Below are 24,907 nucleotides of genomic sequence, written 5' to 3'. Positions count from 1 at the left end.
TTTTGTCCATCCAGTCCCAGGTTCCTGATTCACCGAGGCGCTGGTCCACGCTTGGCTTCCCCTGGAGCTGAGGGCGCCCAGCATCTCTGGAGATCAGACCCCACATGTTTCAGCTTAAGCACCAAAACTCAGTGGGCACCTTTGGAAATGCTCCCCTCAGTAAACAGGGGTTAGACAATAAGCCAGAACCACTTGGGCAGATATTCAGCAGAACGGGACCAGGGTGAAGCTGGGCTCTGTGGTTTGTGACATTCACTCCGCCACACAGCATGATGGCTTACTGAAGGAGGGATCTTAGGTCTTTAAAACCATCAGCTCTGTCAGGGTCCAGTTAGCTGTTATTTCAGCTTGCCCCCCTGCCCCATACAGTGTTTTCTCTTGGTGTTCCAACATTTCTAAAAGGCCTGGCTCATACATATCCGCCCGTATGGGTGCTCCCACCCACCCTTCAGTGCAGTTCTGATGGGCCTTGTAGGAGGCCCCTTCAACACCTCACACTCAAAACTGCCCTCCTGTAGCTATCACCTCCGCCAGAATGGCTGGTGAGCTCCCAGCTCTGATGGCAGATCCTCCTCACACAGTGCTTCATAGGGATAAAGTGGTGCTGGGACCCCACCCTACATTCCTTACCAAGGTGGTGTCCGATTTTCATTTAAACCAAACCACCACTCTCCTGTGTTTCTTTTCCCAAACCAGGGGAAGCCAAGCTGCACACCTTGGATGTTCCCACAGCCCTTCTGTATTACTTATGACAAAGTCATTCAGAAAACCATCCTGTTTATTCGGGTCACTGGGAAAACAGTTCAGGGTCAACTCATCTCATCTTGGAGACATTATCCTGGATAACCCAGCCCATTACACCCGTCTACCAGTTAGAAAGTTTACCCTCTCCCCACAGGAATTGGGACCCACTCAGCTACTGGTCAGCCAACCTCTGTGGCTTGCCCAAGGCCCATTCCCATACCAGCAACCTGGAGAACAGCCCCCTGGAGTCAGCCCAGACTTTCACAAACCATTATGGATCTGGCCTCTAAATCAGAGCCAAATTCGGGAGAGCAGTTCTGAAATCCTTATTTAGTGAGGTATGGCTAGGACTGCTCCACCCACCGCCTGTTAATCGGGGACCTGCTAGCAAGGCACAAGTAGAGCCACATGGACTTTGACACAGAATGAATGGTTACTTCCCTGGCAGGAACCGTGGTTCTTTGAGAAGTGATGTCTGTGTGGAGCCCATGACTTGCTCGCCTTTGGAGTTAATCGCTCCTGGTTCTCTGCATTGGTGAGAGAGCTGAGAGTCTGTAGGGACAATTCTGCTTTTTATGCCCATGGCCAGTGAGGCTAGAAGGACATGTAGGGCTCAGGAGTGGCCTCAAAAGATACTGCTAGTCCCAGATTCTCATCTCATGCACCTGAGGTGCATGCGCCGTGACTGGGATCCACATGGACAAAATGTCTCTCAGAACCAGTCACAGCAAGGTAAACAACAAATCTTTTTCTAGACGATAAATTATTTTAGTAACTCTTTTCTGAACCCTTGTCAGTTTGTCAACATCCTTTCTGAAGTGTGGACAGCAGAACAGGACATAGTATCCAGTAACGGTTGTATACAATGGCAGTAACTCCCTACTTCTGCTCTGTATTCCCCCCACTTATGTAGCCAAGGTTCACATTTGCTGTCTGTGTCACAGCATCCCACTGGGAACTTATGTTCATTGGTTTCTACTGTGACCCCTAAGTCCTTTATAGAGTTGATGCTTTGCAAACTACTGTCCTCCGTCATCTAAGTGTGGTCTGCATTCGTTATTCAATTTATGACTTGGGATTTGGCTGTATTAACACTCATATTCAAGTAAGCCGACCTCACCCGGAGATCTAGCTGGCTCTGTATACCTGACCTGTCCCCATCATTATTCACCACCCCACCAGTTACTGTGTCACTGGCAAGCTTTAGCTGCAATGATTTTATGTTTTCTCCCAGCTCCTGGGTAAAGCTGTGTCAGTGATAGTAGCCTATGTAACCGCACTGTTATATCTGCTCCAATACCCTCCATCCCCTAGAAGCCCTGCGGTTTGTTTCCCTCACATGGTGCTTCTGGTCTTAGAAAGCTCTTTGGGATGGGGCTGGGTCTGCTTTAGGAGCCACTTGATCACACAGACCTCAGGAAATGCAGGGTGAAGGCGCCCACAGCAAGCGGAGCTCTGCCCCTAGAGATGTGCATTTCAATAAACTCTTGCAGCCCAGGACCTTGCGCCACTGGGAACATAATCTCTGGTAGGGAACAGAAAAGCCCGTCCCTTTCACCTTCTGCATAGGCTCCAGCGTAGAGTTTAATGCTATTGCTCCAGTGAGGCTGTGCAAGCAGATTGAATTGTGTAGCATTTACCCTCGCGCTATGAAATGTTGCACCTGTGCTACTGCGTACGTGGCCCCGGGTGGTGTTCCAGGCTCGGACCAGAGATTGAAGAGCTGGAATCGAGGAACACGTTTTGTCCCCGCCTGTGCTGAGCATAAAGAGGTCGCATCAGGCAGCTCCTGCTTCCTTTGTCACTCAAGATAAACACAATGATCATATAAACCTTGCAGCAGATTAATACCTCAGCAGGTGTGTCCTCAGAGGCTGCAGGGACATGGGCATCGATTCTAGCACTAATGCTGCCGTTGATCTGACCCTAGCTGTCCTCCAAGGTGATCAATGTGTTTGGAGAGCGCAGCATCCCCCTCCAGCCCAGCTGCTGTCCGGGGATGGGGCGCAGGGATGGAGGGCCTGCAGTTTCTGTTCTGTGTGTGGGGGGTGGAGAGGGCACTCGGCCTGCAGTCTCTGTACATGGGGGGTGGAGGGCCCGGGGGGGGCCCCACTGGGCCTGCAGTCTCTGTGTGTGGGGGTGGAGGGGCTGGGGGCGGCACTGGGCCTGCAGTCTCTATTCTGTACATGGGGAGAGGAGGGGGCTGAGGGTGGGGGTGCACTGGGCCTGCAGTCTCCGTTCCGTACATGGGGGTGGAGGGAGCGGCTCTGGGCTGCAGTCTCTATTCTGTACATGGGGGGTGGAGGGGGCTGAGGGTGGGGGTGCACTGGGCCTGCAGTCTCTATTCTGTACATGGGGGGGTGGACGGGGCTGAGGGTGGGGGTGCACTGGGCCTGCAGTCTCTATTCTGTACATGGGGGGGGGGGTGGAGGGGCTGGGGGCAGTTAGGCACTGGGGATTGCCCAGCAGTACTGACTGGCCTTTGGGCACATCACGCAATACAGAGATGGCGGGAGGGCAGCACTGGCTCACCAGAGCTCTGCGCTAAATGACACATTCAGAACCCCATCCAGATCCTTGCTCCCCTATTACCCACAAGTCACCTTGCTACCTCCTGTGTCCCACTGACGCTGTGGCAAAACCTCTCCCTGCCTGCAAGGGTCTGTGGCTGGGAACCCAGGAGGCAGGGGCTAACGGCGCAGCCTTCCCCCGGGCAGGGAGAGGGCAGGCACGGGCTCTGGAGCGGGCCGGGGGCTGGGGCTGATGCTCTGGCTGGTGGGTGAGGCCCAAGGCCGTAGGCGAAAACCGGGGTGAGTGTGTCCAGCCATGCAGAGGCTGTGGAGGTCCCCAGGGACGGAGAGTGGAGCTCCTAAACCCCGAGGGAAGCTCTGGAGCTTTCCCTCAGGATATGGGGGCAGGGAGCTTTCCCCAGAGCCCACGGGGCTGCCCGGCCGCAGAGGAACACAGCCATTATTAATCCGGCCCATCTCACACTGTCCAGGCCATGCTCTGGTTCCCATTGCAGCAGCCGCAGGATTGGGCCCACTACATACCTCTGTACTGAGCACAAGGAAGGGCGAGTGGAGATACAGCAGTGACTGCCCCAGGCATCATGGCTCCATACAGGCCCTGCAGGAAGAATAATGTTGGGCTGAGGAGACTACAGTCAGACAGCTCTTCCAAGCTGCAAGCACCTCTTCAGGCCTCACCTCTTGCCTGTGACCTTCTTTGGAAAGGGGGCAGGTGTGGGTGTGTTATAACTGCATGCTATGGCGGGAGTGCTAGGGACCAGATGACCCAGCCAGCAGCTGCCTGGGGTTAGCAAGGAGCTTTCCCAAGCGCAAGTTGACTTGATCCGCATCTCTATGAACTTACACAAGAAACAGAAATCTGGTAGTAGAGGGCTCTTTGCTGTAACAAAGGTCCAGGGGCTGGAAGCTGACAGAATACACAAACAGACTAGAAACGAGGCACAATTGTAACACTGGTTATTAGCCACTGGAATAACACATCAAGGGTTGTGGTGGATTCTCTACCACTGGCAATTTTAAAATAAAAATTGGATGTTTTTCTTAAAAAAAAATATGCTTTTCTTCAAACAAAAGTTAATGCCTGTGATATGCAGCAGGCCAGACTAGAGGATCCCAGTGGTCCCTTCTGGCCTTAGACTCCATGAGCAATGGCGTAGCAAAGTCTGCAGCAGACACAAAATGATTTAGGTTAGTCAGGACCAATGTTCCCTCTAATTTTTTACATCCATGTGCAGAATGAATTTTGTTATGTGTGACACATCACCTTCATATTGGGGCACATAACAAAATTCATGTGGTGGGGGTGGGACCGAGGGGTTCGGAGTGTGGGAGGGGACTCAGGGCTGGGGCGCAGGCTCTGGGGTGGGGCCAGGGATGAGCGGTTCAGTGTGCGGGAGGGGGCTCAGGGTTGGGGCAGAGGGTGGGGGGGGGGGGGGGGGGGGGGGGGGGAGAAGATGGGCTCTGGGGTGGGGCCAGGGATGAGGGGTTTGGGGTGCAGGCTGCCCCAGGGCTGAGGTAGGGAGAGAGGACTCCCACGAGTCCTCTCTCGCACCAGCATCTCAGGCTGGGGAAAAGTACCTGGGCTGGGCTGAAGGAGGGGTTCCTCCCCCCGGCCGGTCCACGCTGGGGCCAGGCTGAAGGAGGGGCTCCTCTCCACCGGCAGCTCCGGCAGGCCTGGGCCAGGCCAAGGGAGGGGCGCCTCTCCCCCGGCAGGTCCACACTGGGGCCTCTCCCGCGGCCAGTGCACTCTGGGGCCAGTGAGGAGGAGCGCCTCTCCCCGCCACACCCCTGCCTGAGCGCCTGCATGGGGCTTCATAGGCAGCTGCATGGCTGTGCGGCTTAGAGGGAACTTAGGTCAGGACCAGAGAGAGGTGTGAGCAACTTGAGAGACCTAACCCTGCTGGGCGATGGGCAACGTGATGCCAAGTTAAGTTCAATGTCAATAAACACAAAGTAAGCCACGCGGGAGGGGAAAAGGTACAATGGAGGGACCTTGAGAGGTCAAAGTCCAGCCCCCTGCACCGAGGATGGACCAAGTAAACCTAGACCATCCTGAGAGAGTTGTTTGTCCAACCTGTTCTTAAAAACCTCTAATGACGGGGATTCCACCACCTCCTTTGGAAGCCTGTTCCAGAACTTAACTGTCTGTATTGTTAGAAAGCGTTTCCTAACGCGCAACAAATCTCCCTTGTTGCAGATTAAGCTCATTTCTTGACCTACCTTTCAGTGGACATGGAGAACAATTGGTCAACATCCTCTTTATAGCAGCCCTTAACATCTCTGAAGACTTATCAGGTCCCCCCTCACCCTTCTTTTCTCAAGACTAAACATGCCCAGTTTTTGTAAACTTTCCTCATAGCCAGAGGTCAGGTTTTCTAACCCTTTCATCATTTTTATTGCTCTCCTCGGGACTCTCTCTAGTTTAGCCACATCTTTCCTAAAGTGTGGTGCCCAGAATTGGACAGTGCTCCAGCTGAGGCCTCACCAGTGCCGAGTAGAACAGGACAATTACCTCCCATGTCTTACATATTATATTCCTGTTAATACCCCCTGGAAAATAAGCCATTTTTCCAACTGCATCACCTTGACAACTCATATTCGATTTGTGATCCACAACTCCCAGATCCTTTTCTGCAGTATTGCCACCTAGACAGTTATGCCCCATTTTGTAGTTGGGCATTTGATTTTTTCCTTCCTAAGTGTAGTACTTTGCACTTGTCTTTACTGAATTTCATCTTGTTAAATTCAGACCAATTCTCTAATTTGTCAAGGTAATTTTGAATTTTAATCCTGTCTTCTAAAGTGCTTGCAACCCCTCCCAGTTTGGTGTCACTTGCAAATTTTATAAGCATACTCTCCACTCTATTATCCAGGTCATGAATTAAGATATTGACTAGTACCAGACCCAGGACTGACCCCTGTGGAACCCCACTAGATATATTCTCCCAGTTTGTCAACGAACCATTGATGACTACTCTTGGAGTATGGTCTTTCAACCAATTGTCCACCCACCTTATAGTAATTTCATCTATGCCACTTTCCCCTAGTTTCCTTATGAGAATGGCATGTGGGATTCTGTCAAAAGCCTTAAAAAAAAAAAATAAAAAAAATAAAAATAAAAAAAATATCAAGTTGTACCATGTCTACTGCTTCCCCCCATCCACTAGGCCAATAACCTTGTCAAAGAAGGAAATTAGGTTGGTTTGGCATAATTTGTTCTTGCCAAAGCCATGCTGGCTATTCCTTGCAACCTTCTTAATCTTATGGGGTTTACAAACTGATTGTTTAATCATTTGTTCCAGTATCTTTCCAGGTATTGAAGTTAGGCTGATTGGTCTGTAGTTCCCTGGGTTCTCTTTGTTCCCTTTTTAAAGGTAGGTACTATCTTTGCCCTTCTTCAGTCCTCTGAGGGCTCACCCACCCTCAAAAATAATTGCTAATGGTTCTGAGATTGCGTCAACTGGTTCCCTTAAGTACCCTAAGATGAATTTCATCAGGCTCTGTTGACTTGAATACATTTAACTTACCCAAGTTATCTGTAACCCGTTCTTTCCCTATTAGGGAATGTGTTGCTTCTCCCTTGTTGTTAATATTAATTGTGTTGAGCATCTGGTCACCATTAACCTTTTGGGAAAGGAGGAGCGTATTCAGGAGGGATGGGCTCCACCTAAACCAAAATGGAACCAGACTGCTGGCATGCCAAATTAAAAAGGTCAGAGAAGTTTCTAAACTAAGGGCTGGGAGAAAGCCAACAGGTGTGGAAGAGCATGCGATTCAGACAGACACATTCCTTAGAGAAGGATTTGTTAAAGAGGATACTCTATATGCTAGTAAGGAGGAGAGGATGGAAGTTGATAAAGTACAGACAGGAACTGAAGAGAAAAATCAAATGAAAAAGAGTCCCATTTAATTACATCACATAATGGCAGACAGCTAAAAAGTGACACATTCTGTAAGTGCTCATATACAAATGCAAGAACTCTAAATTCTACGATGGGTGAACTTGAGGGCCTGGTATTAAGTGAGGATTTGATACAACAGGCATCACAAGAACTTGGTGGAATGAGGATAATCAATGGGACACGAATATCAGGGTACAAAATATACAGGAATGACAGAATGGGTTGTGCTGGTTGGGGAGTAGCACTAAATGTGTTTGTGTGGGGGGGGGGGGGAGAGAAACAGAGTCAAATAGAATACAAATCTTAAATGAATCAAATTGTACCATAGAATCCCTACGGATAGAAATTCCATGCTTGAATAAGAAGAATATAGCAGTAGGAATACACTACTGACCAGGATGGTGATGGTGAAATGCTCCTGGAGATTGGAGAGGCTATAAAACTAGAAAACTCAGTAATAATGGGGGATTTCAGCTATGTCACCTCAGGATGGGATGCAGAGATAATTAATGAGGTTTTCTTGGAGCAGCTACTCCTGGAACCCACAAGGGGAGAGGCAATTCTTGATTTAGTTCTAAGTGGTGCACAGGATCTGGTCCAAGAGGTGAATATAGCTGAGCCATCAGTAACAGCAACCATAATGTAATTACATTTCACATCCCTGTGGGGGAGAAAATACTGAAGAAGCTCCCTGCAGTAGCATTTAACTTCAGAAAGTTTACTTAAAAAAAATAAAAAAAAATTAGGAAGCTAGTTAAACAGAAATTTAAAAGATACAGTCACAAAAGTGCCATGCCTGCAAGCTGCATGGAAACTTTTTAAAGACACCATAACAAAGGCTCAAATTAAATGTATACTCCTAATTAAAAAAACATAGTGAGAGGACCAAAAAAGTGCCATCCTGGCTAAACAAAGTCAAGCAAGTTGTCAGAGGCAAAAAGACATCCTTTAGGGTGTATTAAAAATTGGAAGTTAAATCTTACTGAGGAAAATAGAAAGGAGCATAAACTCTGGCATGACAAGGGTAAACATAATTAGGCAGGACAAAAAAGAATTTGAAGAGCAACTAGCCAAAGTCAAAAACTAAACATTTTTTTCATTGTCAAGTACATCAGATGCAGGAAGGCTGCCAAACAATTAGTGGGGCCACTGGCCGATGGAGGTGCTAAAGGAGCACTCCAGGAAGACAAAGCCATTGCTGAGAAGGTAAATGAATTCTTTACATCACTCCTCACTGAAGAGGCTGAGGGAGATTCCCACACCTGAGCCAGTCTTTTTAGGTGACAAATCTGAGGAACTGTCCCAGATTGAGGTGTCAGTGGAGAAAGTTTGGAACAACTGATACATTAAACAGAAATAAGTCACCAGGACTAGATGGTATTTACCCAAGAGTTCTCAAGGAACTCAAATATGAAATTGCAGAATGACTCGCTGTGGTATGTAACCTATCATTTAAATCAGCTTCTGTACCAGATGACTGGAGGGTAGCTACCGTGACACCAATTTTTTAAAAAGGCTCCAGAGGTGATTCCAGCAACTACTAGGGTGACCAGGCGTCCTGATTTTATAGGGATAGTCCCAATTTTGGGGTCTTTTTCTTATATAGGCTCCTATTACCCCCCCACCCCCTGTCCCAATTTTCCACCCTAGCAATTACAGACCAGTAAGCCTAACTTCTGTGCCAGGCAAATTGGTTGAAACTGTAGTAAAGAACAGAATTATCACATATAGATGAACACGATTTGTGGGGAAAAGCCAACATGGCTCTTAGAAAGGGAAATCATGCCTCACCAATCTACTAGAGTTTTTTGAGGGGGGTCAACAAACATGTAGACAAGGGGGATCCAGTGGATATAGCGTACTTGGATTTTCAGAAAGCCTTTGACAAGGTCTCTCACTAAAGGCTCTTAAGCAAAGTGAGCAGTCATGGGATAAGAGGGAAGTTTCCCTCATGGATCAGTAACTGGTTAAAAGACCGGGGGGAGGTCATTATTCAGAATGGAGAGAGGCAAATAGTGGCGGCCCACAGAGGTCTGTACTGTCCTATTCAATATTTTCATAAATGATCTAGAAAAGAGTAAACAGTGAGGTGGCAACATTTGGAGGCGATACAAAACTACTCCAGATAGTTAAGTCCCAGGCTGACTGTGAAGAGTTACAAAGGGACCTCACAAAACTGGGTGAGCCCCAATCTGCTGCCACAGCTCAGACTCTAGGGCCAAGCTGCATTGTTTTGTGGAGTAACAGAGTCTTGCTAGCAATCACTTGGCACCCTGGCATCCCTATCCCTGGCATCTTTAAAAGATGTCCCTTGCTTACTGAAGAGCCGCCTCAAACTCCAGCCAACCAGCAGACAGTGAGCAGTCCTTAACCGCACAGAGAGGGAGGGAGACCTGCTGATGGCTCAGGGCGAGCCACTGTCATGGGCCTGGATGGCGCTGACAGAGCCATGCACTGGAGGGGGGGGGGGAAGAGCTAGCCAACAAACCAACCTCACCTGCACACCAGGGGCCAGGGTACAGTGAGCAGGTGGCCCTTTGGACATGCTCAGCACGATCAGTGCTTACAAACCACGGCAAGGCACTCAGAAACAGGAGAGGTTACACTGGGGCCACAGTGCCCTCCCCCAGAGTCATGGGGCAACCAGCTGCCATTACAAACCTGGTTTTGGTCCCTCCCTAAAATCCACAAGCAGCAGCACATTGGCCTCAGCATGGGCAGGGAACTCTGGGTGCCAGGACGGGGGTTTCCTACCACACCCAGAGCAAACTGGGCAATAATCAGTAGGACTGCTTGCTTGTCCTGGAGGAGCTGGGCTAGGACCGTGCTGCCTCAGTGCTGCCCGCCAAGCTCCCAAGTTAATCTGTACCCCTCCTCAGCCCCTCCCACAGTCCAACAATTAATTACACAACCCCCACCTGCCCCGCCCTCACCCCAGCCCTCCCCCCCCCCCCCCCCCCCCCCCCCCCCCATCAGTTCTGCCCCACACCCAGGAGCGGATTTACCATGAAGCAAACCCTGCAGTGGCACAGGGCCCCCAATGACAGGGGGCCCCCAAAATACAAAACAAATATCTGACCACCTGCCCCCAAGTCCCAGCCAGCAGTGCAGCAGGGCTCAGCCAGGCAGGCTGCCCACATGCCGTGGCCGGCGGCCCCATGCCGCTCTTGGAAGTGGCCAGCTGCTGGCATGTCTTTGCATGCCCCTAGCGGGGGGGGGGGAAGGTTCCATGCACTGCCCCCACCCCAGGCAGCGCACAGAGACCTGCTGACCCCCTCCCTCCAAGGGGCGCACAGAGACATGCCAGCAGCAGAGCTAAGGCAGCTCCCTGCCTGCCTCCCTCCTTCCCTCCCTCCGCGTCGCTTCGCTCCTGGAAGCGGCTGGCACGTCCCTACAGCCCATGAAGGTGGTGGTGGGGGGGTGTCTCCGCGTGCTGCCCCCGCCCCGAGCACCAACTCTGCAGCTCCCATTGGCCAGAAACTGTGGCCAGTGGGAGCTGTGGGGGTGGCACCTGGGGCAGCGGTGCACAGAGACACCCCGCCTAGGAGCCGCTGCTGGTGGGGGTGTGTGTGTGTGTGCTGGTCGCTTTGGGAGCTACGCCACCCGAGGTAAGCGCCGCCCCCTGCCCCAGCCCAGAGCCTGCACCCCAAACCCAAGCTTCCTCCCAGAGCCCCCACCCCTCACCCCAAACCCCTGCCCTATCAAGGTACCTAACTTTATTTTCATTTACTTCCCATTACTTATAACAATGGCCATACTGGGTCAGACCAAAGGTCCATAAAATCATAGAATATCAGGATTGGAAGGGACCTCAGGAGGTCATCTAGTCCAACCCCCTGCTCAAAGCAGGACCAATTCCCAACTAAATCATCCCAGCCAGGGCTTTGTCAAGCCTGACCTTAAAAACCTCTAAGGAAGGAGATTCCACCACCTCCCTAGGTAACCCATTCCAGTGCTTCACCACACTTCTAGTGAAATAGTTTTTCCTAATATCCAACCTAAACCTCCCCCACTGCAACTTGAGACCATTACTCCTTGTTCTGTCATCTGCTACCACTGAGATCAGTCTAGATCCATCCTCTTTGGAACCCCCTTTCAGGGTAGTTGAAAGCAGCTATCAAATCCCCCCTCATTCTTCTCTTCTGCAGACTAAACAATCCCAGTTCCCTCAGCCTCTCCTCATAAGTCAAGTGCTCCAGCCCCCTAATCATTTTTGTTGCCCTCCACTGGACTCTTTCCAATTTTTCCACATCCTTCTTGTAGTGTGGGGCCCAAAACTGGACACAGTACTCCAGATGAGGCCTCAACAATGTCGAATAGAGGGGAATGATCACGTCCCTCGATCTGCTGGCAATGCCCCTACTCATACAGCCCAAAATGCCGTTAGCCTTCTTGGCAACAAGGGCACACTGTCAACTCATATCCAGCTTCTCGTCCACTGTAACCCCTAGGTCCTTTTCTGCAGAACTGCTTCCTAGCCATTCGGTCCCTAGTCTGTAACAGTGCATGGGATTCTTCCGTCCTAAGTGCAGGACTCTGCACTTGTCCTTGTTGAACCTCATCAGGTTTCTTTTGGCCCAGTCCTCTAATTTGTCTAGGTCCCTCTGTATCCTATCCCTGCCCTCCAGCATATCTACCACTCCTCCCAGTTTAGTGTCATCCGCAAACTTGCTGAGAGTGCAGTCCACGCCATCCTCCAGATCATTAATGAAGATATTGAACAAAACCGGCCCCAGGACCGACCCCTGGGGAACTCCACTTGAAGCCAGCTGCCAACTAGACATGGAGCCGTTGATCACTACCCATTGAGCCCAACGATCTAGCCAGCTTTCTATCCACCTTATAATCCATTCATCCAATCTAGACTTTTTTAACTTGCTGGCAAGAATACTGTGGGAGACCGTATCAAAAGCTTTGCTAAAGTCAAGAAATAACACATCCACTGCTTTCCCCTCCTCCACAGAGTCAGTTATCGCCTCATAGAAGGCAATTAGGTTAGTCAGGCATGACTTGCCCTTGGTGAATCCATGCTGACTGTTCCGGATCACTTTCCTCTCCTCTAAGTGCTTCAGAATTGATTCCTTGAGGACCTGCTCCATGATTTTTCCAGGGACTGAGGGGAGGCTGACTGGCCTGTAGTTCCCTGGATTCTCCTTCTTCCCTTTTTTAAAGATGGGACAGTGGCCAATGCCAGGTGCCCCAGAGGGAGTGAACCCAACAGGCAATGATCAAGTGATCTCTCTCCTGCCATCCATCTCCACCCTCTGACAAACAGAGGCTAGGGACACCCTTCCTTACCCATCCTGGCTAATAGCCCTTCATGGACTTAACCTCCATGAATGTATCTTTTAAACCCTGTTATAGTCCTAGCCTTCACAACCTCCACAGGCAAGGAGTTCCACAAGTTGATTGTGCGCTGTGTGAAGAAGAACTTCCTTTTATTTGTTTTAAACCTGCTGCCCATTAATTTCATTTGGTGATCCCTAGTTTTTATATTATGGGAACAAGTAAATAACTTTTCCTTATCTACTTTCTCCATATCACTCAATTTTATATACCTCTATCATATCCCCCCTTAGTCTCCTCTTTTCCAAGCTGAAAAGTCCTAGCCTCTTTAATCTCTCCTCATATGGGACCCGTTCCAAACCCCTAATCATTTTAGTTGCCCTTCTCTGAACGTTTTCTAATGCCAGTATATCTTTTTTGAGATGAGGAGACCACATCTGTACGCGGTATTCAAGATGTGGGCGTACCATGGAGGAGGATGAAGAAAAAAAGAATGAAGACAGGGCAGGGAAATGAGAGAATGTTCTTTTTCTTGGCTGGGTCCCAAGGGGGAGCCCCTGAAAATGAAGCTGCACACAGGGTCCCCCCCCACTCTAAATCCACCACTGCCCACCCACCCCCCTCACCCCTGCAGCTCCTGGTGCTCTTCACCCATCTCTCCCAGGCCTGGGGCTGCCACAGGGGTCTGACCCCACAGCCAGGCTACAGAGAGCACGTCAACCCACAGTGCCCTGCAGGGGGCAGGAGCAAGGGAGCAGGCCAACCCACCCCACGGCGCCCGGCGGGGGGCAGAGTGGCCCTGAGCTGCTGGAATCTTCCTGCTGCCTCCTCCACCCTCCCGTCCTGTAAGCGACACAGACCGCTTAGAGAGAGAGGTCTCCGGATACTGACTGGGCCTCTGGGCACTCCCAGATCAAGCAGAGGTTCAGCCCTCCTCAGCAGTGCATGTCACAGTCTTCCCCACCCTTCCTCTTTGTCACCTTGGACTGCGAGCTCTTTGGGACAGGGCTGAGCCAGGCCTCCTTCATGCTAATGCAGCACCTGGCACATCACAGCACCGGGGGGGGGGGGGGGGGAAGCTGAGAAGAGCAGCCAGTGAATGTTGGCATCAATGTCTGTGTGAGCTGGACCCTTAACCGGCCTGCCTGTCTGCGAGGCACTTGTATAGAGCCTGGACGGGGAGTATCTGCCTAGACTCCTAGAGCCCCAGGCCAGACAGGCCCACTGTGATCACCCAGTCTGACCCCCTGTATCGCACAGCCCAGAGAGCTGCCCCACAGTAATTCCCAGAGCAGCTATTAGAAAAACTGCCAATCTGGATTGAAAAATGGTCAGTGCTGGAGAATCCACCACACCGACTGGAACAATTTCCCAGTGGGTAACTCCCCTCACCATTAAAACAATTTATACCTTATTTCCATGGATCGTGTTGTACCGTCTCCACTAGACTGAGGAGCTCATTGTTAACATTTGTTCCCCATGTAGGTACCGATAGATTGTAATCCAATCGCCCGGTCACAGGGTTTACTACTCACCCCTGGGGCGCCTCCTTGTGGTTCACCTGGGGATTAGCTCCCAACCCATCTGACGCCCCCTCCTCTCAACTTGGGGGGCTCCCTCTTCATGACTTGGCCCTTCAGCCGGCTCACTATAGTCCTCCCCTCCCACGGTAACAAAGTCCCTCCGCACAAGCTGTCTCAGGCAGTCTTCCAATCCACTCCCCTGACTGTGCCACCTCCCCAGGGGCCAGCCCAGGGACCCTGTGTCTAGCAACCACCAGCTACACACTCAGACCCTGTGGCGGTTTCCCTGGGCTCCTTCCTCTCTATCTTCTGGTCCCTCCCCAGAGTTACCAGAGTTTCACCTGCTCTCCGGTTCTTGCCAGAGTCTGTATTTTCCAGGCAGGACCCCAGGACTCACTCCCTCAAGGCCACCTCCTTGTCTCTTGGGAACGATTGCAGAGCTCCTTCCTACAGCCTCCTCTTGTGCGCTACTTCCTGGTTTTATACTAGCGCAGCCTGCCCCTGCCCAGCTGGGCCTCACCAGTTAGAGCATATCAGCCCAGCCTCTCTTCCAGGTGCAGCTGTCACAGGGTTAATGGCCCCTTTTACCTACTAGGCCTTGTGGGGGGTAGAACCCCCCCCCCCTCACACACACACACACCCTTCTCCTTCTCCAGCTAATTGGGCTTAGCAATAGACTCCAAGAGCTACCAGGCAGGTTTTCTAATCCTTTAATCCATCTCATGGCTCTTCTCTGACCCTTCTCCAATTTATAACACCCAGTGCTTAATTTGTAATGAAAAAGGTGTTGGGGCTCTAGCGATTTTCTTACATTCATAACTGATGCAGCAAGCCCAGAGGGGCCGGGGCTCTGAGCCGCCAGGCCCCGAAGGGGCCGGGGCTTAGCCCTGGCACAAATTAAGCATTGTCAACATCCTTCTTGAATCAGACAATATCCCATCAGTGGTTGCACCAATGCCAAGTAACCTCTCTGCTCCTACTCAAGATTCCTGTTTACACATCCAAGGGTGGCATTAACCCTTTTGGCCACAGTGTCCCACTAGGACTTATGCTCAGCTGATTATCCATCGTGACCCCCAAATCTTTTTCAGAGTCACTATTTCCCGGGGTAGAGTCCCCCATCCTGTAAATACAGCCTGCATTCTTCGTTCCCAAACGTTACCTGTATTAAAAGGCATTGTTTGCTTGTGCCCAGCTTCCCAATCAATCAGTATCTGTTTTCTTCATTATTTACCACTCACCAGGTCTCGGTCCTGAGCGATGCGACGCAGCAACAGGGCTTCAAAGCCAGCCTCCCTTAGTGCTTGGGCAACATGGGGTATGTGCCTGTCTGCACACCCAGGCACAGATCCCCTCCCTACCAGCACGCACGGATGCTAGTCACTCACCCAGCCCCCATGGCAGCCCTCTGCCCAGGGTGGGGCAGGTAGATGCAGAGGCCTACGTTTGGGGAGGAAGTGGCTTTACCTCCTGAGCTCTCACTCCCTTCAGCTGCCTGCACCAGGACACGTGCCCAACCCCACCCTGCACTGTGTCCTAGTGTCCCTGCGGGGCTGGCTGAGCTGCTCGTTCGAGCCCAGGCATCACGGAGCCAAGTCAGGGGTTACTAATGGGTTTGCTACATCTCTCCAGCCGGAGTCTCAAACTATTTCCCTGCCCTTGTTTCAAATCTCTCTGGGTCCCCTTGGATCGATGCGTCCCTCTGCCAGTCATGCTCCTCCCATCACCTCGCCCATGCAGCCCCTGCTCCAGGACCGGCTGTGTTCAGACACACAGCTCTGTGCCCTGTCACTCTGGGCATGCACTAACACCTGTGCATGCTGGTGGGGACGGGGTTTGTGCCTGGGTGTGCAGACAGGCACATACGCGACGCTCCCCAAGCGCTAAGGGAGGCTGGCTGTGGCTGTTTCTGTGGCTGCGTCGCATCGCTCGGGACAGAGACCTGCTGTGGTAGTTTCTCTGCTGCTATTTCAGAGCTTATTCAGGAAGTGAAAACAAAAGCAGGGTGAAGGAAAAGCAATGCCCAGAGCTGTGAATACCAGTCATGGTGGGGCTGGGGCCCTGCAGGAAACCCAGTGAGTGGGAATCCTCAGGCAGCTTGGGGAGCCCTTAAAGGACTCCCCTGAGACGGGCAGGGACCACGTCTTCTCTAGCCCCCAGCACAACAGGCCCACAACCAACAACTGAAGTGGCTGCATCAGGCTTTTGCCTTTGACAGGACCTTTGAACTGTGGAGCTGGAACTGTAATGTGCTTTAAAATGTCCCTGGGAGTGGGTAGTGCTGCTGGGGCTCTCGGCTGCAGTCATCCTCCGTTGCTTTTGTGCATGGCCTGGGTTTGCACCCCTTTCACATGGAAGCCATAGCATCCACCAACACTGGGGTTCACCCGGACTGCACATCCCCCTCCTGGGCACTGCAGCCTTTCAGCCCTCCTCCTGTGGGGAACAATTTCTACTTATCGGAAAAGAAAACGCCAGCACAAAGCAGCCTCTTTCCAGCTGGCTCAGCAGAGGATGGCCCTGGCCTCGAGAATGGCAGGGCTCCCCATTAGGCCTAGGGAGAAGTCCATTGGGCTGGGAATCAGGGCACCAGGTGTCCCTAGCTCTCTGCCCTTCACACTCTTATCACTGAGCAAGGAGGCTGACAAGCATCAGTCCCTCCATCCTATGGTCGGCTCTCAGGGGCTGCAAAAGGTCACGCCTGGTAGATCAGGGAATAGAACCCAGGTCTCTGCCGTGGAAGACCCATGAACAGACCAGCTGAGGGAAATTGGGCTGCTGGTGCACCATGTTCGCTGAGGCCCCACCCCCTCCTTATTTCACTTTTTTACATAGACGCTACAGCTGTTTTGGGGGGCTTGAACTGAGGCCCTGGTACAATTGTCTCCCCCTCATCAGCCCTGCCCATGGCTTCCCCACTTAGCCACACTGCCTCTCAGAAAGATTAGGCCAAATCTAGGTGCTTGGCTATGCAGCCTGCTCATTCTGCAAAGCCCAGTCAGACACATGGCAGAAGGGCTGTTAATGACATCCTCAGATGCTGTTTGTTGTACAGGCTGGTTGCAAGCTGGGACCCAGGCAACTCAGCGGCTCAGTAATTTTATAGAGCACAGAGTGATCTCTCGGTCTTGTCCCCACTCTCCTGCACACTGGCTTCCTGCTCCCTCCCCTGGTTCACACAGATAGGCCGCCGTCCCCAGTCAACGTGACTGTTACGCACCTGAAGGCAAACTCCGCCACTGTCTCGTGGGATGTCCCGGAGGGAGACGTCATCATTGGCTATGCCATCTCACAGCAGGTACGCCAGGCTCTGCCCCCAAGGGGTCTCTGCCCCTTGTCCCCATCATCTCCACCCTGCCTCCCCTTCCCTTCGGGGGGCTTTCCCGGGAACCCCACCCGAGGGATGCACCATGAGCAGTGCTGGCCATGAGTTATGCAGGCTCCTTCTTCCTTCTCTGGCCATCCCACTGCTGGGGCATCAGCTCTGACCCCACCCATCTCTCTTCATCCTATCTGGGGGCCAGCAGGCCATTGGGCCTCCAGGGGGCAGGACTCACTTGGCCCCACCCTCCTGGCCACCCCCATCTTGTCTGTGCTTCGGGCCCCATCCCCTCCCTGCTGCCCTGGGCGGGGTCTCCACTCCGGGTGGGGCTTTGCGAGGGAGGAGTGTGTCCTTGTGACTGTACAATGGCACAGGGCACTCTAGAAATACTGCTAGTCACAGGATTATCCCTGCCCCGCACGTGCACGGCCCAGCAGAGTCCGAGGAGCTGGGGCTGGGCAGGAGCTCAGAGCTCACCAGCCACCCGAGCTGGCCACTTGCCCTCACTAACCCGTTTCCAGAAGGGCAGGGGAGCCCGCCCTGTGACTGACAGTGTCTCTCCGACTCTGGCAGCGGCAGGACGGGCAAATGCAGCGGTTCATCCGGGAGGTGAACACCACGAACCGGGCCTGCGTGCTGTGGGACCTGGTGGAGGACGCAGACTACATCATCCAGGTGCAGAGCATCGGCCTGCATGGAGAGAGCCAGGCCAGCAAGAGGGTCCATTTCCGGACCCTGAAAGAGACCGATCGCCTCCCCTCCAACAGCTCCAACCAAGGTAAGGGCAGGAGCCCGCGCTGTGCCATTGCCACACGCTCTGGTTGGGAGATGGGTCACTGGGCCCTGCAAGGTAAATTGCCTGCAGCCCACGGAAGCAGGAGACAGGTTCTGGTAACCGAGGGGAGTCGGGGCTGCCACGTGGGAATCCCCGTGGGGGTAGCTAGGGCTGGTGCTGTATTGCATTGCTGAGCTATACAGTAGCATTGGGTAAAGTCAGACCCCTCGCTATTCAGCCTGCCCCAGGTGAGGTGTCAGAAGGAGCTCGGGGGGGGGGGTGTGTGCAGAGGGGCTGGAAAGAGCCACCTGGGGGCTCCTGACTGGGGCTGTGCCCGGGACTGGAGAGGTGCAGAAGGTGCCTCCGCAGAAGCCTTTCATTCCCTGCTGCATGCTCAGGGCTCCTGGGCCGGGCTGCTCCATGGGGGACAAGGAGACCCAACTTGAACCACAAGGCTGTTCCAATAGCTCGTGCAGTGTCCCAGTGTGGCAGGTTTGTCAGTCTGGGAGCGTCGGGAACGGAGGCCCCAGGACCAAAGGAGAGGGACCTAGCACGGCACCTCTGGTATTGCAGCCCGCAGGCGGAATAGAGGCAAGCCCCTGCCCAACATGGAGTCGAGCCCCACAGGAGCCAGGAGACAAGGCGGGGGTGGGGAGGGGGAGACATTTCCTGCTGCACAGCCCAGACCCAGAGCATTGGGGGCATCCTGCCGTGGGGTGGCACCCACATGGGTTCTTCCGCTAAATCCTGCATCGAGGCAACAGAGGTGAAGGTGATAAGCAGCCCCTCGCTGCTGGAAAAGCCCATCCTAGAGAGGCACAGCACTGCCTGGCATGCAGCCTTGCCAACACTGGACACCTGTTGACATCACCCAAGCTCCCCCCAGTATGGAGCAGGCGCAGAGCGATGGGGACCAGCTCCCTTGTCGTGTTGGGCTGCAGGGGGCTCGTACCAGGTTCTCTGTTCCCTCCAGCTCCCTGCAGAGGGTCAGTCCTGAGGGTGAAGCACTTTTCCCTGCTGGAGGAAAGTGACAGGGTGCACTCACCTCTCGTGAGCGCCTCCTGTCAGCTGGGTGCGATCCTGCACTTTCCATTTCTGTGCAGCCAGCACCCTGTTGGCTGTCGCCCTGGTCAGGCAGGTCCTCACTGGCTCAGCCTCCCCAGCCAAGTCACTCGATGAATGGATGGATGAACCCCTTCCAGGGGAGAAGGTCCACGAGGGCCTGTCCCAGTGCCCCTGTGAATGTCTGTAGCCCTGTCTCTGTGCTCAGTTCTCAGGTCCTCCTGGGCTTGACATCCATGCCTGCCCTGGTACAGAGCAGGGCCCCCAGCTTCCTGCCTGGAGACTCTGCCTTTATCGGTTCTTATTTGCCCCTGCTCTCCAGCCAGGTCACTCCTTGGAGTTCAGTCCCCTTCTAGGGTAACAAAGTCCAACAAATGGTTGGCCCTCTGCAGGGTCTTCAGCCCCAGCCCTGTTTAAACTCCAAGCCCCTTTCTTGGGCATTTAATGCCTTTTCTACCCTCCTTGGGGCTTAGGCCACTCCTCTGGGGGGCACCTGGGCCTGCCCACTCCTCTGGGGGGCACCTGGGCCTGCCCACTACTCTGGGTCCCAAGTTCCCAACCCAGGGTCCCTATAGACAGCAGCCATGTGCTGCTTCCCTTCAATGGTCACTGCTGCCTTCCTGGGCTGCTTCTCCCTCTGTCCCATCACCTCCTTGGGGTGTCTGTCTGTTCCCTGCTTGAGCAGGATCTCTCCCAGGCACCCTCACCTGGGGAGCATCACAGCCACCCAGCCCTTCCTCCCACTTCTGCTCCCAGCCAGCAACTGGGGGGGTCAGCCCCTGAAGCGCCTTTTAACTGAGCCTGCTGCGCTCTGATTGGCTGCTTCCCTGCAGTCTCTCTAGGCAGGCCTGGAGGACCTACCTTCGCTGCTCCTGGTCTGGGGCAGGGGTGGTAGGATTGTGAGAGTAGGGTGACCAGATGTCCCGATTTTATAGGGACAGTCCCGATATTTAGGTCTTTGTCTTATATAGGTGTCTATTATCCCCCACTCCCTGTCCTGATTTTTCACACTTGCTATCTGGTCACCCTATGTGAGAGCCTGGTGCAGCCAGTCACAAGGACCCCGGGCGTGTGACACTGGGGAGGGCCCACGAGGGGTTAAACCTGCCGTGTGGCTGCTGCAGGCCCTTGGCAGGAGAGAAACTCTCCAGCATCTCTGGCCAGGCTGGGTCCCATCCCTCCCCCGCAGCCCGGGGCTCGCTCCGCCCCACACCCTGCTGGGGAGGGGGAGCTGTGCTGACGCTCCTCATGGGCACCGTCACCGAGGGGAGGAGCTGGCCGGGGCAGGTGCACAGTGCAGGGCGGACAGCTCAGCCCCCAACTCCGGAGCCCCAGGCTCAGCCCTCGTCCGTCTCCCCCTCCAGACAGTGGCTGGCTGGTGAGCCCTTGGCTCACGGCCCTGCCCTGCTTGTCTCCCCAGTGGCTTCTCCCAGGGGCTAGCAGGCTCAGTCCTCTTCCCCCGGCGGGGCGTGCTGGGCGGGGAGATGCCCACCGTGGAATTCTGGGTAAACTGGCTGGTTTCTGAAAGGGCAGCCAGTGCTATCAGCCCAGTGCCGCTCTCTGCAGGGCCGGAGCCAGCTCGGGTCTGGACTGGAGCCTGCGTCTGGTCCACACAGGGCCGGGTGGGCCTGACCTGTGCTACGGGGGGCAGCAGAGCCTTTGCACGGAGTGCTTTCACCACGCCTCCAGGTGCCATCCCAAGTCTCACCCCAGTGTTTGCCCTCGCTGACCCCGACCCCTCTCTGGTTCCCCTGCAGGCCCTGGCTGGGTCAGTCTCAATGGACTAAATGGGCCCAGAGAGCCCCAGACAGTGACGTGTAAAACTCAAAGCCGTTAAACAGCTTGCAGGCGTGACTACAGCACCCTTGGCTTGCTTAGCACCTGGCAAATGCACTAGAAAACTCACACTCCCAGGCTGCAGAGCGACAGCTCCGCTCTTTGTACAGCGCACTGACCACCTCTGTACGCAGCCTCCGCCCTCCCCAGCGAGCTGCCGAGGGCCTGGCACTGACCCCGGGACTCTGACATGAGCAGGAGCTACATCATCATCCCAGGCCGAAACAGAAACCAAGGAGCTGCTGCTAGGCAGGAGGGTGTGTGCCCCTGAGGGTGGGCGGCACGTGCTGGAGTGTTGATGGGAGGGAGGCAGGTGGGGCAGATCTGTCGGGATCCTGCTCCCCAGCACACACAGGCCTGTCAGACACAGGCACAGCCATGCCCCAGGCCCGCCTGGCTGGTGGGTATATGCCCCCCCTTCCCTGGAGCTCACACCTCCCCAGACTGTACCCCCATCTCCCGGGAAAAGGAGAAGGTGCTTTAACTCTCAAGGGGCCATCCGGGATCAGTCCAGCCTGCTGCTGCCTCAGCGGCAGCAAAGGTTTGATTGGCTCAGGGGTCCCCTGCCCTTTACACTGCTGGGAGCTGAGGGGATGAAACCCAGAGCCCTGTTTCCCCTCCCTCCACTTGTGTCCTATTAGCCCCCTGCGGTTCTGGAGTCTCCTCTGGCTCCGTGCCTTGGCTGGACGCTGTTTCTCATCTGCCCGCAGCCTGGCGGGGGCTGCACAACCTGACCGCCCCACCAGGCCAGGCCGCACCACACTGCTCGGCGTGTGTCTTGCAGGTGACATCACCGTGGAAGGGCTGGACAAGGAGCGGCAACTCCAGACTGGGGAGATTGTCATCATCGTGACTGTGCTGCTCATGTGGGCAGGTGAGGAAAAGGGGAGAGGCCAGTGCTCACAGGTCCCACCTCATGGGCCTCTGGCCCCTCTGGATTCCATACGGGGTTGGGCTGGAAGGCAGCACGTGGGTGTGAAGGCGGGCGCAGGAGGTGCAAGGGGCTGTGGCTCTAGTGGGTGGGTGGCAGCTGTAGATGTGAAATATCCTGCTGTTAGTAAAGCTTTTGACACAGTCCCCAGTGACGTTCTCATAACAAACCAGGGAAATGTGGGCTAGATGAAATTACTCTACAGTAGGTGCCACACGGGTTGAAAGACTGTACTGAAAGAGTCATTGTCAATGGTTCGCTCTCAAGCTGGGGGGGGTGTATCCCACAGGTCAGTCCTGGGTCCAGTACTAGTCAGTAATTTCATTAGTGATTTGCGTAATGCAGTGGAGAGACTGCTTATAAAGTTTGTGGATGACACCAAGCTGGGAGGGGTTGCAACCACTGTGGAGGACAGGATTAGAATTCAAATTGGCCTTGACAAATTAGAGAATTGGTCTGAAAACAACAAGATGAAATTCAGTAAAGACAAGTGCAAAGTCCGTATGCTGTAGCTGGGTTGGACCCAGGGTGTTAGAGATACAAGGAGGGTGAAGTATCAGAGGGGTAGCCGTGTTAGTCTGGGTCTGTAAAAGGCGACAGAGAGTCCTGTGGCACCTTATAGACTAACAGACGTATTGGAGCATAAGCTTTTGTGGGTGAATACCCACTTCGTCAGACGCGCGTCTGACAAAGTGGGTATTCACCCACGAAAGCTTAGGCTCCAATACATCTGTTAGTCTTAAAGGTGCCACAGGACTCTCTGTTGCTTTTTACAGATCCAGACTAACACGGCTACCCCTCTGATACTAGAACAAGGGTGTTACTGTATGGCTACAGATGGGGTTGCTTGAGCCTCTGGCTATCAGACTATGGCGTGGGGTGATTTGTAGTAATGCCTTCATTCTGCTGAGTGAAAGAAATATGAATATTTTACTAAAAGCAGCAAAGAGTCCTGTGGCACCTTCTAGACTAACAGACTATTAACAGGACTCTTTGCTGCTTTTACAGATCCAGACTAACACGGCTACCCCTCTGATACTTGAATATCTTTTATTAAATCAATGTCTGTTGGTAAGAGAGACAAACTTTCAAGCTTACACTTGAGACCTGAAGGTGGGACAAGAATAATGAACTTAATCTGCAGCAAGGGAGATTTAGATTAGGTTTTAGGAAAAACTTTCTAACTCTAAGGATAGTTAAGCTCTGGAACAAGCTTCCAGTGGAGGTTGTGGAATCCCCATCATGGGAGATTTTTAGGAGCAGGTTGGACAAACCCCTGTCAGGGACAGTCTAGGTTTACTTGGTCCTGTCACAGCGCAGGGGGCTGGACGTGGTGAAAGTCAATTGACCCTGATCACAGATAACCAACTGAGCCTGAGTTCCCTGCGTGGTGCTGTAGGTAAGAGGACTCTGGTGATCCTTGGATGTATAAGCAAGAGTAAGGAGGTGTTATTTCCTCTTCGCTTTGCCTTGTGGGACCACTGCTAGATACTGTGTCCAGTTCTGGGCCTACCCTCCAAAAAAGATTGCAGCCAGTTGGAAAGGGTTCAGAAGAGAGTTACATGAACAGTGTGGGTCTGTGTACACTGCAGCTGGGCGTGAGTATGCAGACGCACGCTTGGAGGCTGGAGCTAATGCTAACAATAGCAGTGTGGCCAGTGCAGCAGCAGGAGAGATTCCAGCTGGACACCAGAGCTCAGATCCAGGGCTTGAGTGGGCTTTTGAGTCCAGGCTGCCACTGGGCTGCAATGGCCACACTGCTATTTTTAGCTCCAGCCCTGCTAACGAAAGTCTGTCCACCCGGGCTGGGCGACCCGCTCCCAGCTGTAGTGCTGCCAACCTGTTTGAGGCCTGGAAAACGTGCCTCAGAGTGAAAGACTCCAGAAGCCCAACCTACTTAATCCACGAGACGGTTAAGAGGGAGAGGGCTCTTTGGGGCAGCCTACACAGGCAACATGAGATTCCCAGATTCCGAGGCCAGAAGGGACTCTCATGATCACCTAGTCTGACCTGCATAACACAAGCTAGAGAACCTGCCCCAGTGATTTCTGCAGCCAGCCCATTACTTCCCATGGAGCAATTGCAGAGCTATTAAAAGCACACCCCGTCTTAATCTAAAGACTCCAAGCAAAGGAGAATTCACCACTCCCCTCGGTCAGTTATTCCAATGGACAATTGGCATTTTGCAGGGGTGTGAGGTCCAGGGCCGGCTCCAGGCAACAGCGAAGGAAGCAGGTGCTTGGGGCGGCCAATGGAAAGAGGCGGCACGTCCGGCTCTTCGGCGGCAATTCAGCGGCGGGTCCCTCAGTCCCCCTTGGAGGGAAGGACCTGCCGCCAAATTGCCGCCGAAGAATGAAACGGCGCGGTAAAGCAGCCGCCAAAGTGCTGCCGGTCGCGGATTTCCCCCCCCCCCCCCCTCTTCGCCACTTGGGGCGGCAAAAAAGCTGGAGCCGGCCCTGGGGAGGTCTAATGGGGGCAGGGTAGGGGGCAACACTAGAGCTAGGCAAAAGTTTTAAGCAAAATGGATTTTTGATGGCAGAGGCTTTATGAAGGAAACCAAACCTTTGTGAACAATGTTTTTCTTTCTACAATTTTAGCTTTTTTGATTAAATGAGATTTTGTTGCGATTTTTTTTCTTTTCTCTTTTTCCTCTGCACACGGTAGTGATGAGACTGATACTGGATACCGCGGCCAGTCCTGGTGTCCACATTTTAAACAGGATGTTGAAAAATTGGAGAACATGCAGAAAATAGCTACCAAATTATTCAAAGGCTGGAGAAAACGAGTGAGAGACTTAAAGGGCCCAATCTGTTTAGTTATGAAAAAGAAGATTATGAGGTGAATTAACTTGGTAGGGAGAAAACCCCCAGTACTAACGGGCTCTTTGGTCTACCAGTAAAAGGCAAATAAGAACCAATGAAGCCAGACAAATTCAAAGGAGAAATTAGGCACAAATGTTAAACAGTGAGGGCGATGAGCCACTGGGACAAACTCT

At 53.3% G+C, this 24,907-nt stretch overlaps 1 protein-coding gene across 1 annotated transcript in view; it reads left to right on the top strand.

Moving 5' to 3' along the window:
• The first annotated feature begins 17,023 nt into the window (after positions 1-17,023).
• Positions 17,024-24,907, top strand: part of FNDC4 (fibronectin type III domain containing 4) — a 10,692-nt gene continuing 2,808 nt past the window's right edge. The window contains exons 1-4 of the mRNA XM_026659086.2: positions 17,024-17,045; positions 17,169-17,284; positions 17,882-18,086; positions 21,766-21,855. Coding sequence (XP_026514871.1) covers positions 17,024-17,045; positions 17,169-17,284; positions 17,882-18,086; positions 21,766-21,855 — 433 coding nt within the window. The remainder of the gene's footprint in view (positions 17,046-17,168; positions 17,285-17,881; positions 18,087-21,765; positions 21,856-24,907) is intronic.

The sequence above is a fragment of the Terrapene carolina genome, unplaced genomic scaffold (genome assembly GCF_002925995.2).
Source record: "Terrapene carolina triunguis isolate 2854851 unplaced genomic scaffold, T_m_triunguis-2.0 Scaffold569, whole genome shotgun sequence".
Lineage (NCBI taxonomy): Eukaryota > Metazoa > Chordata > Testudines > Emydidae > Terrapene > Terrapene triunguis.
This window is presented reverse-complemented; position numbering and strand designations above follow the sequence as displayed.